Source organism: Stenella coeruleoalba (genome assembly GCF_951394435.1).
Source record: "Stenella coeruleoalba genome assembly, chromosome: 16".
Lineage (NCBI taxonomy): Eukaryota > Metazoa > Chordata > Mammalia > Artiodactyla > Delphinidae > Stenella > Stenella coeruleoalba.
In genome coordinates, this window is record NC_137162.1 from 59074679 (window position 1) to 59092039 (window position 17361).

The 17361-nt window shown below is 38.9% G+C and overlaps 1 protein-coding gene across 8 annotated transcripts in view; it reads left to right on the forward strand.

The window, feature by feature from the left end:
* USP54 (ubiquitin specific peptidase 54) overlaps positions 1–17361 on the forward strand; it is a 146978-nt gene that overhangs the window by 88113 nt on the left and 41504 nt on the right. For all 8 annotated transcript variants that reach the window (XM_079899601.1, XM_079899606.1, XM_079899608.1 and 5 more), the window contains 5 exons: positions 12975–13109; positions 14668–14781; positions 14921–15003; positions 15427–15532; positions 15645–15791. In XM_079899601.1, the coding sequence (XP_079755727.1) occupies positions 12975–13109; positions 14668–14781; positions 14921–15003; positions 15427–15532; positions 15645–15791 (585 nt within the window). The remainder of the gene's footprint in view (positions 1–12974; positions 13110–14667; positions 14782–14920; positions 15004–15426; positions 15533–15644; positions 15792–17361) is intronic.

Here is a 17361-nt window from a genome sequence, read left to right on the forward strand (position 1 = left end):
CAGGGACAAATTGTTACTTTAATATAAATCAATATAATTATATAAGTCAGAAAGATAAAGGAAACCAATCACCAGACCTTATGGGACACCTTCTAAAATAGCCAGTTACAGAAAGGAAGTTGTTTTTCAAGCTAAAGGGGCTGAGGTTGTATCTTGGGAGTTTTTCAGAGAAGCAGTTGCTTATGATGGATAGGTAAATGGGCTTAGTGGATCAAAGGCTGTGTTTTGGGTCTTTTTATAAGCTGAGGATGTGTTGAAATTCTGATGCTTTCCTCATCACATCATTGCCTGATCTATCCATTAGATTTCTTTTCCTTCACTGCCTCTTTTGCTGTATTGGAAGATTAAAAATTTGATTTTTTTTTTTCCCTAAAGTGCTTTTCAATCTCTCAGTGCTAAATAAATGTTAAATAATTAGGCTCTAATTTGCACATACTTTGTTTTAGATGGCATTGTTTGCATTCTTTTAATTGTTGTGCACTTAATTTGAAAATTATACTCTTAGACTTTCCAATAAACGTGCTTAGATAACTTTTTATTTGTATAGACAAAAAGGAAATTAGATCCCTACTACATGTTATACCAAAAGTAAGAATTTCAGATGAATTAAGGAGGAAAATGTGAAAGACAATATACTTCATTTTAGAAGAAACTATGAGAGAATATCATGGCCTAAGAGATAGAGAGGATTTAATAAATAAGACATGAAAAATGCAAAGTTAAAAAACTTGATACGTTTTACTATAGAAAATTCAAGAACTTCTGTTCATCAGAAGACTCCATAAAGACAATAAATATACAAGGCTACAAATTGGGAGAAAATATCTGCAATATATATAATCAACAGAGGACTGGTATCCAACATAGAACTCCAGAGAAGAATTCTCATGAAGAATAAGTAAATAATAAAATGAGTCAACAGGAAAATGGACAAAACACATAAACAGGCATTTCTCGGAATGGGAAACCCAATTGATATTTAAGCATATGAAATAGGCTTACCCTCTTTAGTAATGTAAGAAATGTAGATTAAACCATACCCTTCAGATTAGTAGAAATTTAAAAGTCAGATAAAATTGTTACCTACAAGGTAGAATAATGAGAATTTACATAAATTTTTGGTTGGAATATAAATTGATACCACTATTTAGGAAACCAGTTTGTCATTACATTTGTCAAATAAAATTGAAGTAGCAGGTACCCTACTACTCAGTAATTCTACTCCTGGATATTCATTGTAAGAAACTTCCTTGTACATACATACCAGAAGATATGTTTGGGGATGTTTAAGGTAGCATTTTTTTTGTGATTACAGAAAAATGAAACAACCCATTCCAACTCTAATATAATCGATTAAAAAATTATGGTTTATTCCTAGAGTAGTAGTTTATTTCACTTCTATATAGTTGTGAAAATGGATAGCCTGCAGCTACATGTATCATTTTGAGTTAATCACACAAGCATTATAGACAGCCATCAACTTACGATGGTCTGACTTAACGATTTTTTGACTTTATGATGATGTGAAAGCGATATGCATTCAGTAGAAACCTTACTTTGCATTTTGATCTTTTCTTGGGCTAGTGATATATATGGTATGATACTTTCTTGCGATGCTAGGCAGCTGTAGCACGCCTCAGCTCCCAGTCAGCCACACAATCATGACGTTAAACAACCGATACACTTATAACCATTCTGTACCCATACAAACGTTCTGGTTTTAACTTTCCGTACGGTATTCAATAAATTCGATCAGATATTCAACACTTTATAATGAAGTAGGCTTTGTATTAGATGATTTTGCCCAACTGTAGGCTAATGTAAATGTTCTGAGCAAGTTTAAGGTAGGCTAGGCTAGGCTATGATGTTCAGAAGATAAGTTAGGCATGTTTTCAATTTACAGTGGATTTATTGGGATGTAACCCCATCATAAATCAAGGAAGATTTGTATATTGAATGAAAAAAGCAAGTCACAGAAGACTGCTAAACTATGATTCCATTTATATACAAATCCAAAACAGGCAGAATAAATAACATATTGTTCCGGGATACATACATATGATAAAATTGTAGAGAAAAAAGGAATGATTTTCACAAAATTCAGGATAATGGTTACCTCTGGAAGGTGGAATGGGTAGGATATAATCATTTGTGGATACTCAAACTCAATTTTTCCGTTCTTAAATTGTGTGGCAGGCACATGGGCATTTATTTATTATTCTTTGGCTGTGTATACACATCATGTTTGTTCTTTATTTGAATGATGATTTTTATTATAAATATAGAAAAATACTGCAATCATTCTGGAAAGTATACTAAAGTGTAAAGAGGAAAACTGAAAATAGCCTGAATTCCACCACAGGAATTATCATTTCTCTTTATGCCTCTTCTCTGGTCTATAATATTTCTAGTAATAGGTCTTTTTGCCCACCGTTTTAGTAAAAAGAGTACTTCTTTTTTTCAGGCCCTTAATTGCCTTTCCATCTCTAGTATCTTCCTATTTCATTTGTTCTAACCTAAGACTACCCTGGAGTGCTATTTTGAAGTTACTACCTTCTTATAATCTTGAAGTGGCTCCCAGTTGTCTCTTAAATCACTTAGAAAAGCAGGATTATGGACATTTAAAAAACTAATTTCACACTTCCTTTTCCCTTCCTCTCCTTCCCCAGGCACTCCATTTCATCTATGATAGCAGATGGTATACTTACTATGCCTGCCTCTTAGACATTGCATTGCAGACAGATGTCATTCACTTTGCCTGCATCCCTTGGCACCCAAAATAATAACAAAAATAATAACAATAAACAGAACAATAACACATCCCTTTTAAGCCAAACCACATCTGCCTTTCAGAAATTTATCTTCTTCACGAAGTTTTAAAAATACTATATCTACATCCGTAATTGATTTTAACAGTGTTTAGCATGGCTGAATGGGTTTTTGGGAAGGTGGCCCAGCTTTTCTTCTCTTTTGGTGTTCCTCACAGTGCCTGGACCATAATATAAACACAACTTTTCTGGGTTCATATAGTCTTTTAGTACTTCTTGGTATTTTAGTTATGGAGTTTAGGGTATTGCCTTTTCCTTTTCTTTTTCTTTCTGTCTTTTATATTCTCTCTCACTCTTGTCCTGTTTAATAGAGATTTTCATATTGTGACTTTTGGTCTCATACTTTTTTTACTAAGTCAACTAATCTAGGCCTTCATGCCTCATTTAGTAAGGGAAGGGAGAGATGTGGGGGAGGGGAGGAGGGAGGCAGGAAGGGGGGTTGATGGTGGGAAAGATCTGCTGACGTAAGAAGTCAAAGTCTGGGATTCTGTCTGCAGAGCAGTTATCTGGTATCCTGCCGTTAAGTTACATGTTAACATTGTGGTGTCCCAGTGTGGGTGTATTCTATATATTTTTTTCTCTATGGGTGTAATTATATATTTTTTTCTCTGCCTCCTATTTAAAAAGGAGGAATATTTGATGAGGCTAATAAGAATTCCTTTTTGCTGATACTTCATGACCTGTTTGCATTCTTTAATGCTGTTTGATTTGTAAAATTCTTATTTCTTAGATTTTTTTTAAAACAAGAGATTCCAAACTTCCTGAATTTGAAGTACTCTGCAAAACTTGCCAGTTCTTTATAAAGTCAGAATTATTTATGTTAGAGCATAATTGCTTATCTCTAGAACCTACTATTAAGTACAAAAAGAAACACAAACATGTTCCTTGATGAGTCAGAAGCTAGCTAACTTTCCCTTAATCTGATGTTTGGATGAAGGATTTGCCCTTCCAAGTCTGGCTGAAAGATATGTGTCCGTGCTCTCTCTGCAGTTGTTTACTTAAAATGCATTTACTACTGGCCTTATGTGAATACCTTTTGGATCATGTCTTCTTCAATATTTTTGTTTTTTTCTTCTGCTCTATGAACGTCTGCCAGTAGTCCTGTGCCTAGTGATCTTCATTGGTACCATAGTATATGTTGCATCCAGTACTTTTTGGTGGTTTGTACACAATGTTTATGATAATCCGTTTCTTTTGGTCCTGTAAAATATACTGTTTTTTTTTTTCTGTGTTACTTGACACTAAGTCCCTAAAGTAATTACAGTCTCAAAATCTTGCATGCAAATTATTAATGAAGAATTTGTGTTAGTTTGTCTTTCTGCTTACTTTGAACCGCAATGCATTTCAACTCTGACTTAGCAAATAGAAGAGATTTGTGGGGGACTTCCCTGGTGGCGCAGTGGTTAAGAGTCTGCCTGCCAATGCAGGGGACACCGGTTCGGGCCCTGGTCCGGGAGGATCCCACATGCCGCGGAGCATCTGGGCCCGTGCACCACAACTATTGAAGCCCGCGTGCCTAGAGCCCATGCTCTGCAGCAGGAGAGGCCACCGCAGTGAGAGGCCCGTACACCGCAATGGAGAGTGGCCCCTGCTCACCGTGCAACTAGAGAAAGCCCTTGCGCAGCAGCGAAGACCTAGCACAGCCAAAAATAAATAAATGAAAACATAAATTTATAAAAAAAAAAGAGAAATTTGTGTGCTAATTACCCTGTCCCTTCTAAAATACCAAATTTATTCCCACCTAGTATTACTGAAAGATTTTTCCTGACCTAAACTGTTGTCATGCCTATAGCCCAGAGCTCTGATTTATTATTCATATTGAGTCTGCTCTTACACCCTGGCCCCCAGGGTATGACTTGACTTTGGTATTGGTTTATTTATTTATCTCTGTCCAGAGGAGGAAATCCGTCCTCTGTACTTAGTATGCCACAAAGATTTTGTTCTCCTTCCAGGGATTGTACTAGAGGCTTTACAGTGCCAGGATGTAGGACAGAGTGTTTTTTGTTATAGGCAAAGAAGAATGCTGCATTGATTGATTAAATCCAACAAACCTTCTCAATTAGTGATTTTCTTTAAAGGATGTCAGTATAAGGAATAAAAGCCAGGGAATGGTGGTGGTGATGGAGGTAGGTAGGTAGGAAATAGGTTTTTGTATATAGGGGTCCTGGAATGTAAGTCTGTACCTGTAGAACAGTAAGACTGTTGTGAAGGGGCAGGAAAGTCTGTGTTCTGCTGATAGCTCACTTGTTAATTGAGGGGAAATTTGAGAGTTCAGGGAACAAATCTCTCGATATTTTTTTATTGTGTACCATGTAGCTATTCCTTTACTGGGGACTGAAGCATAAACATATCGAGTAAAGTGGTATAAGGAATTAGTCTGGTCATTTTTTTGTAGACTGTAGGAATGGAAGGTTCTTCATTGTCCTATAGTCATGGCCACTATCAGAGGAGTAAACCCATTATCCTAGACTGGCTATTTATTTAAGCCAGGAAATTAGATTTCTAGTATGTTACCTGGAAATTTTAGCTAGTAATAAATAGCCCTCACATAAGGAAGGTATGTCCTTATGTCTAATGCACCTATCCATTTGAATTGAACTTCCTTCCTGTTATGCTTATCTATGTGATATGAACATATTTGTGTGGTCTTTTGGTTAACCTTTCTTTTTTTTTTTTTTTGTGGTACGCGGGCCTCTCACTGTTGTGGCCTCTCCCGTTGAGGAGCACAGGCTCTGGAGACGCAGACTCAGCGGCCATGGCTCATGGGCCCAACCGCTCCGCGGCATGTGGGATCTTCCCAGACCGGGGCACGAACCCGTGTCCCCTGCATCGGCAGGCGGACTCTCAACCACTGCGCCACCAGGGAAGCCCTGGTTAACCTTTCTTAAAGTTGTATTAGGCTGTACCTAAATATTCTTCTTTTTTTAAAATTAATTTATTTTATTTTTGGCTGCCATGAGTCTTTGCTGCTGTGTGCGGGCTTTCTCTAGTTGCAGCAAGTTGGGGCTACTCTTCGTTGCGGTGCGCGGGCTTCTCATTGCGGTGGCTTCTTTTGCTGCGGAGCACGGGCTCTAGGCGTGCAGGCTTCAGTAGTTATGGCTCGCGGGCTCTAGAGTGCAGACTCAGTAGTTGTGGCACCCAGGCTTAGTTGCTCTGCATCAGGTGGAATCTTCCTGGACCAGGGCTTGAACCCTTGTCCCCTGCATTGGCAGGCAGATTCTTAACCACTGCGCCACCAGGGAAGCCCTGTACCTAAATATTCTTGACTAATTTAGTCATTGACATAACTTGGATAGTATAAAACTCAGGCTCTTATCCTTTTAAAAATTCTGGAGTTCAGAATTTTACATGGTATTTCAAATAGAGGGGTATGACTATAAGGAAAAATATAGCAGATCATCATGATTCTTTCCAGAGTTTATGGCAGAACCTGAAACTTATACAATCTCAAAATCTTTGTTCATGTCCAGACGGGTCCCCCTTTTTATTTCCCCTGTGGGGTAAGTGGCTTTGATATTGATTCTTAAAATTTGATTTGAATACTGTTGGTCATCTTTAAGGTCCTACATTTCTGATCTTGGCAAAAATTCCAGAATGACTGTTACATTTTTATAAATCTCAATATTAGTTTATGATTTCCCACTAAAAGCAATACTATTCCCTGGTGAATTTGGCCTGTCTCTGTCTGTCCACTGTCTTGAGGTCTTGTTGTTTCTATCTGTGTCTCTGCCTTTGTGTATGTGGGTGTCATTTTTGCATAGGTAGCAGGAATGCGTGTGAAAGGTAAGTTTATGATGGTCTTTTGCTTCACCACTGTAAGTCCAAGGTATTGGGTTATAAATTGAATGCAAATAAAGCCCTAAACTCATGGGGAGATATGGTATTGGTAACTGAATTTGATTTAAACGGACTGATATAGGATATGTGGGTAATTTTCTAATAAGGAAGTCTAGAAGGTAGCTATTTTAAGACATAAGGTTAAAGAATCTCAAGAGAAAAACTGGCCAGCTGTTCTCTGCTTTCTCTTCCTGGAGCAAGAATTTCTGTTAAACTGACTGCATACCTTTTTCTGAGTGTGGTAGTGGTATTATGGTTAAGTGTTTTTTTCAGTTTTATTGCGGTATAATTCACAAATAAAAATTATGAGATTTAAGGCACACAACTTGATGTTTTGATATATACGTATATTGTGAAATGATCACTACAACAAGCTAATTAACATAGCCATCACTTTACATAGGTACCTTTCCTTTCGTTTTTACTGCGTAAATGTCACTTCAGAATTGTCACTGAATTGTCACTAAAGTTGTTATATTTAACAACTTTAATTTGAAGAACACATATTTGGTCAGCTCATAGACTACAAACCTTGGGAGTTGCAGCTCACACTTGTCAGGGGAGATGTAATCACTGATTCTGTTATATCACAAAAAAATCACTGAACACTAGAGAAAGGGTTTATTATATGGTTATGTTTTAAACAAAAGGGTTCTTATTTTTTAGAGGCATATCCTGACATATTTACAGATGAACAATGTCTGGCATTTGTTTCAAAATGATCTGGGAGGAGGGTGGGTGGTATATATGAAATGAGATTGGCCACAGGTTAGTAATGGTTGAGGTTGGATGATAGGTACATGGGAATTTATTGTGCTATTTTGTCTACCCTTGTATGTTTGAAGTTTATTTTTTTTTTTTTTTTTGCGGTACGCGGGCCTCTCACTGCTGTGGCCTCTCCCGTTGCGGAGCACAGGCTCCGGATGTGCAGGCTCAGCGGCCATGGCTCACGGGCCCAGCCGCTCCGCGGCATGTGGGATCCTCCTGGACCGGGGCACAAACCCGCGTCCCCTGCATCGGCAGGCGGACTCTCAACCACTGCGCCACCAGGGAAGCCCTGTTTGAACTTTTTGGCAATAAAATGTTAAAAATCCAGTGTTACTGGTTTGGATGCCAAAATGGTAAACATTTCAATATTCTTTCCCCTCTTGAAAGAAAACGTTCAACATTCTTTTGAACATACAAATCTAGGGTGAAAGTTCTATTTTCCAGCAGTCAGTGACTCTCAAGGAGTAGCTCCTTTATTTTCCTTTCAAAGGGTTGTGTTTACAAACAGACTCGATTGGCCACATCTAGGTTTATGGTTTATTTAGGTCTATGATTTACAGGAGGTGTGGAAAAAAAGGGATAGTTATGAAAGCCAAAATGATAGATTTGGGAAGCTTAGATCAAGAAGAGAAACTCTAAGAATTGAGTTAGTAGTAGTGTATAACATGTGTCACGCCTTTGTAGAAGGTGTTGCTGGACACCTCTCAGGGATGAGCTGAACTGCTGACTGGGGCACTTTTCAAAGACCTTGGGCCCATAAAGCATCAAATTTAGTGACAGCCCTTTTTCTTGACCTGTATCTTCTCTACTCATGACTTCTTTTTGATGCAAAGATAGGAAATTCTGAGAGAGAAATAGACAGCTGTTCCCTCCTTAAAGACAAAGTCTGTGTTTTAGGGGGAAAAAAAGGAAAAACTTAAGCAACAGCTGCATTTGTAGATGACAAAGCACAAAGACTTTCTGTCTTTATGGCACTTTTATCTTATTTACATGGTTTTTACTAATCCAAATAATTATATGCTCCTGTGGGTAGAATTGTTTGCTACTTGATCCAAGAGAGATGGATGGGGAAGCACCTGCTTTTAGTCATTAGTCTTGTTGCTTTTGCACTGCATCCAAGAAAATAGTTAACAAACAAAAAGTAATTTGCCTTTTCCTGAGAGTGAAAAGGAAGACCTCTTTGGTTTCACTCTGTGAAGAACGGCAGAGAGAAACCTCAAAGGTGGGTTTTTTCTTTATTGAAGTGAAACCATCAGGGACCCCACAGGGGAAAATGATTCCTGGGTTTTGGTTCTTCCTGCCCTTTCTCCCTCTCTGCCATAGAACTCAGCAATTGGAAGAATACCAGTTTTTGTTCCTTATTGGTGCTACCACCTGTTCTTATTGCTGAACTAAATGTTCTTGGCTTTCTTTGGTGTGAACAGGATCTCCCTCTGGGAAAGGTGGGAGGAGGGTGAAAAAGGGAACAGGAGGAGGCCCATTCCTGCCTTGTGCTCATGTGAGAGGGACACACAGGGGTTAGTGTGCTGCCCTAACAGAGGGGCTTTGTGCTACAGCTTCTTCCAGAGCTGCAGCTCACAGATGCATGCTGGGCAGGCTCAGGCTGCGTCATCCCTGATACACTTGCTTCTTCCTAACAGTGGCAGAGCAATACCGGTAACAATAATTAAAATATTGAATAAGAAAATAAAGAAGATGCAGGCAGAGGCTATTCTGAATACATTCAGATACTCAGTGTGTGTGGAGAAAGCTGTTCGTAATTAAGAGGTTAAAAAAAGAGTAGCATGGAGATGATGCCACTGAACACAAGAGCCAGATCTGTTGTTGCATATCCACTATGGGCGCAGTCAGAGCTCTGACTTTAAGTCTTTCTTTTTCTGTGCTAAAACCCTTGTTATCTAGGTCATGGGAAATCTGCCTCTCTTGAATACAAGCAGCAGAATAGAGAAGAATTTCTTCCTTTGTACCTAGACCTTAGAGACTGGGTAGGTAGCTCAAGGTAGAAGCCTTTCTGACTCTCAAGGCCCTTCTTCATACATCAGTAGCAGGCAGTAACCTAAAATGAATCCCAAATAGAATGATTATAATAACAGTTAACACTTAGATAGCACTTTGATACGGTCAGACTTTAGTCTAAGATATAAGTAGAAAGATAGGTAACTTATTTAATCCTCAAATAATCCTAGGAGGTAAATACTATTATTAATTCTCTTTTAGAAGAGGAAACTGAAGCATAGAGAAGTTAGGTAACTTGTCCAAGGTCATATAGATGGTAAGTAACAGGGCTGGGATTTTGAACCCAAATACTATGGTTCCAGAGTCCATACTCTTAACTATTACTCTATGCCATCTCTCAGTGGATCTCTGTCCTTTCTCAAACAGGGTCATCTGAACCACAGAACACAGAAAGTATTTTGAGTGACTATTTTCTTAATTCTCTCTAGGATGGTAACATAACTAGTACTATGCATAGGAGAGAAGTTAATTCATTAGGAACTGTTGCTTTAGAGTATTAATTCTTGAGGAAACCCAGTTGAGAGAGACTAAAGGGGCTGCAGTTTGCATTTGTTGTGTTTGTACAGAACTATCCTGAAACTAATTTTCCATTGGTTTGTCTTGGAACCGGTTTGAGACTCTGAACAAAGGACCAAACCTCATCCATCCCTTGCTCTAGAGGTAGAGCCTTTGTCAGCATTAATGTCTTACCATTAACAGTTGAGAAGAGTGGCAGGTTACGATATGATAGTGGTCACTAAGTTTTGCAAAGCTGAGGTGACTTCCCTTCAGCATATCATTAAGTGTTCAGATTACCTTATGTAGAAGCAGCCACTACTTCTTTTCCTACCTTCCTTTTCCTTTTTTCTTCACATTTCCCCAAGTTTCAAAATCCCATTGGTCACTTGGCAGATATCCAGTTGTCCTCTAGGAGTGTTTAACTGTGGACCCAGACCTTTACTTTTGGTCTAGTTTAAGGAGTCACTGATAGACATTCTTCCACTTCCAGCAACAAATTATGGAAGGTCTTGCTCTGTCTTTACCTGATCTTATAATAGACTTGTTAAAACTTTCTAGGTCACTCCAAAATAAAGTAATTATAATAGATTTCCCCCCAGCCCCATGCTTATTAAGTAATACTAAATATGTTTTTCTGGTGCTGCCTCCTCCACATCATATGGAATTGTTTGTAGGGAAATAATAGCAGAGTTCATAGTAAATTGTTCTCAAGTTGCTATAGAGATAGATGTTCAGTGTGTATGAGGTGGAATGATGCTAGTAAGAGAACAGAGGTCTCTTGAAATTAGCAGAACAAGGTTTGGTCCCATTTTGCTTGAACCAGTTGTGTTACCTTAAGAAAAATTTTCACCTTTTCTAGGTGATTCTTTATGTGCTTATAAAAGAGAAGGGAGGGCTTCCCTGGTGGCGCAGTGGTTGAGAGTCCACCTGCCGATGCAGGCGACACGGGTTCGTGCCCCGGTCCGGGAAGATCCCACATGCCGCGGAGCGGCTGGGCCCGTGAGCCGTGGCGGCTGAAACTGCACGTCCGGAGCCTGTGCTCCGCAACGGGAGAGGCCACAACAGTGAGAGGCCCGCATACCGCAAAAAAAAAAAAAAAAAAAGAGAGAGAGAAGGGAGTTAATATTTTCCCTTAATAAGATCTAACCATATAAAATCATTCATTCAAAACTAGTTGTTGATGGCCTACATGCCATTACTATTATAGATGCTGGGAGTGTAGCAAGGAATTAAAGGGCAAAAATTTCTGTCTTCATATTCTAGAGAGTACAGTTAGACAATAAATAAGTAATATACATGGTATGACTGCTGGTAAAAGTGCCAAAGGGAAAAATAAAACAAGTAAGGGTGGGAAGTTTAGAAAGAGTGGGTGGAGCTTGCAATTTTAAATAAAATGATCCAGAAATACTATATTGAGAAGGTAATATTTGGGTAAAAATCTGAAGGGAATGAGTGACTGAGCTACTGCAAGTAAAATGTCAAGTAAAATGAGGACCAATAATTAGCCATTCTAGGTTGGTGGGACCTCCTATTCTTAGCTCACATAGGTAGGTTTATAAAAGTGATCTAATTTCTGGTCTCGTTAGTAAGTCTGAAAGTAACCCTGGAATTTTTTTATATGAATAAATTACTAATGAGGATTTCAAGCTGGTGACATTCTTTGGCATGTTGACATGTAACTAATTGTTGGGTGAGTTGTTTATCTGGTGGTTTAGTGTGGATCTGGGCTATGTGATGTCAAGGAGCACATTCTAAAATCTCTGTGCAGAGGATCCAATACCACTTGAGAAGGACACCTCAAAGCAGGTGCCACTTGTTGCCACTCTTTGTTTCCATTCTCTGGATATCATATTCATCATTGTTTCAGATATAGGTAAAGATGGAGAAGGTAGATACATTTAGTTACACCAAAATAAAAAACTGCTGCACTTGAAAGATACCAGAAGACTAGAAGAAGGTATTTTCTGCAAGTAATACTCATAGAAGACCCAGAAAAACTAAATGTAGTTAGAAAGACTAAAATTAACCAGTCTGACTGTATTAATTGCTGATAAGGATATGGGGAAATTTATTTATATTCATGCACTGGTAGAAGTTTAAGCTGGCATAGCCTCTTTACAATAGCAAAAAATTGGAGACTGTTAAAATATCTGTCAATAAAGAAATGGATAAATAGATGTGATATAGTAACATGATATAATACTATACAAATGGATAAATAGATGTGATGTAGTAACATGATATAATACTATACAGCAGGGGAAAAGGATGAAATATATGACTAACCTCAAAAAGAATGCTGAATTTTTTAAAAAAGTAAAATTCAGTGTGATACTTTTTACATGAAAGACACATACACACAAGCATACTATGTATTATTGAGGGTTATATACATACACACACACATATATACACACATACAAATATATGTAAAAGTATTATAAACAGAAGATTGTGCAACAAACTCATAGTGAGTGGCTGGTCTTAAAGGGGACTTTAGCTTTATCTGTAGATTGGAAGTAAACATGATAGAATGTTTATTTCTTAGTGTTAGACACGTAGGTATTTGTTATATTATTCTTTTTACTTTTGGGTAGTTTTATAGTAGCTAAACAATTTAAAAGAAGGGGCCAAGTTTCATACGATGAGCCCCCAGAGAATAATTTACCAATTCAGTGACATATAATTTATCTTTATTTATTGTAGACCATCTACCTCTTTCTATATCAGAGGAAATCAGACGTAACTGCATTGCATTAATTCATGACAACGGTCTCTCCTAATGAGTCCTTGATGGTGTCACACTCAGATGGAAGAGCAAGGATCCTTATTAGCACATATCATGCCCTTTATTATGAGTCTCGTTTTTTTTTACTTTTTTGTAACTAACTGCAAGCATATCAACACATTCAAAGTACATTTGGCTCCATAGCTGTAAGCATGGAGATCCTAGGATGACAGACTGGGATGCCTCGAAGCTCAGTAACAGCATTGTGCTTTTCCCCTTGTCTAACCTCTTCCCTACAGGGAATCTTTAACCAGTTTCAGTGCAGTACTGAAAAAGTGCTTCCATCTGACACTCTCCGCAGTGCTCTGGCAAAGACTTTTCAGGATGAACAGCGTTTCCAGCTGGGAATTATGGACGATGCTGCGGAGTGCTTTGTAAGTGCTGGCCTCTGGCCCTCTTTGATATGGGGTGAGACTGTGGATGGTCTCCATCAGGGACTGGCTACTTTACTGTGCTCCTGGTCTCTACAGTTATAACTAGGAATTTCCCTAGTTTCTATAAGTTGTTTCTGCTAATAAAGTATGAATTGCCTAGTGGGTTTATTCTTTTTCCTTCAGGCTTAGGGTAGTTTTGTGCTTGCCATTGCACAGAACAGTAGCTCTCACCTTCAGAGGAGACAAGGCCCATTCAAATACAAATTTCTGGGCTCAACTCCCTTGAGTTTCTGTTTCAGTATGTCTGGAATGGGTCCCAAGAATATCTCTTAACAAGTTCCTAGGTGATGCTAACACTGATGCTGCTGGTCTGGGGACCACAGTTTGAGAGCTCCTGCATAGTAAAGATAATTAAACAGAGAATAGCTGAGTCCTTAGCACAAGTGTGATGTGCTATGTAGATGGCTACTTTGCTCCCAGTGACTTTTAGTAGAGGACGCTCACTCTTCTCAACTCTGGGTTCTATTCATCAACCTTCAAAAGACTCTATGCAACCATTAAACAATCTGAGTGATATACATCCTATTATAGGGTAAAATATAGGCCAAAATCAGGGGTGCCCCTGAGAAACTGGATCACTGATTTATTGCTGGTAGGAATGAACAATGGTATAGCCACTCTGGAAAACACTTTGGCAGTTTCTTAAAAAACTAAACTTGCAAACTACCATATGATTCAGCAGTTAGATTCCTGTACGTGAATCCCAGAGAGATGAAAACATATGTTCATACAAAAACCTGTACATGAATGTTCAGAGAAGCTTTATTTGTGATAGCCCCAAAGTAAAAAAGCCCAGATGCTTTTAATGGGTAGATGGTGAAACAAACTGGGGTACTTCTATATCAGGGAATACTGTGCAGCAATAAAAAGGAATGAACTGTTGATTTATGTAACAAGTTGAATGATCTAAAGGGAGTAATGATGAGTGAAAAACGCAGTATCACTAGGTTATATACTATATGATCTCATTTATTTAACATTCTTGAAATAATAAAATTATAGAGATGGGACAACCTGTTAGTGGTTGCTAAGGGTTAGGTTTGGAATTGAGTGGGTAAAGTGTTAAAGGAATAGCAGAAGGGAGCTTTGTGGTGATGAAAGAGTTTTATATCTTAATTGTGGGAGTGTTTACATGACTATACATGTGATAAAATTGCATGGAGCTACACATACACACGAATGAATGTATGTAAAACTGGTGAAATCTGAATAAATTCTGGATTTTATTGATGTCCATTTGCTGGTTTGGATATTGTATTATAGTTAAGTAACATGTCACCTGTGGAGGAAACTGGGTGAAGGGTACATGGACCTCCTGTATAATTTTTTTGAAACTTTCTGTGAATTTATAATTATTTCAAATTAAAAATTAAAAAAAAAATCAGAGGTATTCCTCCCTTCAAGGAGGATTGCTGTTTCTCTGAGTAAACTGCCAACAAATTTGTACTTTTGTTTGTTAAATATTGTCTACGTACTGCTTTTTGTCCTTCCCTATTAGGAAAACCTCCTGATGAGGATTCACTTCCACATTGCTGATGAAACCAAAGAGGACATATGCACTGCCCAACACTGCATCTCCCACCAGAAATTTGCAATGACGTTGTTTGAGCAGGTGAACCTTATTTCTATTCCCATCACTTCTTAGACCTTTTCTTCAAGAACACTTTATCCTAGGATGTAGGATGTCAAATGGGTGCCAAAACAGTTAATGACTGTGGCTGCTGGTTTTGCTTTTTTCTCCCTGGGCTTAGTGTGTATGTACTAGCTGTGGCGCCACTTCTGATCCGCTGCCTTTCATCCAGATGGTGCATTATATCTCCACTACTTCCCTTTGGTGAGTCTTATAGGGTTCTCTGTTTGTATACTTAGGCAGTCCTTCAGTTGACTGGGTTTTAACTCAAGGTACCCAAATAGCTTGTATCCTTATTGCTGAGTATTTGCTGTATTGTAGGAACTCAGAACAGTAATTTAAAAATAACCTTGTTTTCCTTCTTTCCTCTCCCATCTGTCCCCTTTTCTTAGTCTCAGGTTCTGGCCAGCAGAGTGGGAGGAGGAATGGGGATTCTATGAGCTTTGGATTTAGGGACAGGCAGGCACACTTACTCTGTGGGATACTGAGGCTGGTCAGGATGAGGGGCTTTGGCGTAGTGGGCAGAGGAAGAAAGTCAAACATGTGAGTTAGGAATTTGCATGAATGATTTAGCTATAACCCTGTACAACTCCCAACATCATCCCCCTTCAATTCCCCATCTCGAAGCAATCAGGCTATTTGTATGCTGGAAAGACGAGAAAAACCCTCACCAAGCATGTTTGGTGAGCTGCTGCAGAATGCCAGCACCATGGGGGATCTGCGGAACTGCCCGGTGAGTTAAGTGAGGGGTGGGGTTCAGAGTGGGGAGGGAAACACTGAGATTAGTGGAATTGAGGCAGAGTCGGTGGGCAACATTTCTCACTAGCATTATATATGTATTTCAGAGCAACTGTGGAGAGAGGATTCGGATTCGCCGTGTGTTGATGAACGCTCCACAGATTATCACAATTGGGCTGGTATGGGACTCGGACCACTCAGACTTGGCAGAGGATGTCATTCACAGCCTGGGCACCTGCCTTAAGCTGGGTGACGTGAGTGTTAGTTACCTTTATCTCTTACTTGGAGTTCTTCTAACTTACTATTGCTCAAGGGCAGTGAACTCTGAACACAAAGGTATATCCTAAATGACAAATATTAAAGGGTTTTGAAAAAATATATTGTGTGTATCTGTACACTCAAAAACAAGGCTTTTGGGAAGATATGGGATGATCTTGGCCTTGAAAGACAGAATGGGCAGAGCTTAGCTACTGTTAAAAATCAAGTAATTCATAGAGTTATCATATGCTCTACTTATCATTAGTTAATACCAGTGTAGAATAGGGAAGTGTATTCAACCATAGGAGGTAGTAAGGTCAAAGAAGTGAGCAGTCCTGACTAGTTCTGCTATGGGAGAAGAAGGTAGAAGTTGATGACATGAGTCCTAGAATATTAAATTCATGGTAGGAACCAACATCTGCTGAGAAGGTAATGAAGTGGCTTGGAAGAGAATTCTAGTGGAAACAGACTTCAGACACGGGCTGTTTACCTTATCAGCGGCGTACCCTAGTATAGGTACAGCCAGAGTTTTCCTTCAGTCAGAAAGTCTGTGTTTTTCTTTCTGCTGGTTTCCCTCTGGGATGGTCCTGTGACTAAGGAGATCCCTTGTTGTTTTTTAATGTCATTAAGCCATGGTTGAGAATACTGGGATCTTACTTTAGGTCTCCTTGCCAAGGAGTCTCTGACATAGTAGGCTATGCACAATAAAAGATCGTTTTTCTAAATTTCTATAGCCTACATATTCTGTTCTATTCTAGCTTTATTTTTATGATTGATTTTTCAACCAAACAGATTCCTCAAGGCAAGAGTCCTTGTATTTTGTATGTCTCTTAACACCTAGGACAGTGCTAGATATCTAGGAATTGAAATGTTGGTAACCAGTATGGTGGGATTGCTCCCCCTAAGGGCTTTCTTACCTTCTACTTAGTGTCTCAACAGGAAATTTATATTTGTGGCACCAGCTGATAAATAACCTTTGAAACTTGAGAATGTTTTGTTTTTATGTTTTTTTAACATTCCTGGCTCATATTAGAATAGGCCCCAGCAAGAAAATATTATTAAAAGGTATGAAGAGGACTTCCCTGGTGGCACAGTGGTTAAGAATCCGCCTGCCAATGCAGGGGACACGGGTTCGTTCCCTGGTCCAGGAAGATCCCACATGCTGCGGAGTAACTAAGCCCGTGCGCCACAACTACTGAGCCTGCACTCTGGAGCCTGCATGCCACAACTACTGAAGCTCACGCGCCTAGAGCTCATGCTCCACAAGAGAAGCCACCGCAATGAGAAACCCACACACTGCAACGAAGAGTAGCCCCCGCTTGCTGCAATTTGAATGAATGAATGAATGAATAAATAAATAAAATAAAAGTTATGAAGAAACATCACCACATTACCAGTTTGGCCACTATCTCTCTGACATTTCGCTAAAATTTTGCCTTTTTAGGTTCATTTCTGATGATTAATATGGATTAGCAAAAGGAGAAGCAAGTCAGTACCTTAATTAAGAAATGATGGAGTCTGCTGAGAGATGATGTGAGAGGGCTGAGTATGTGACTGTTCTTTCCT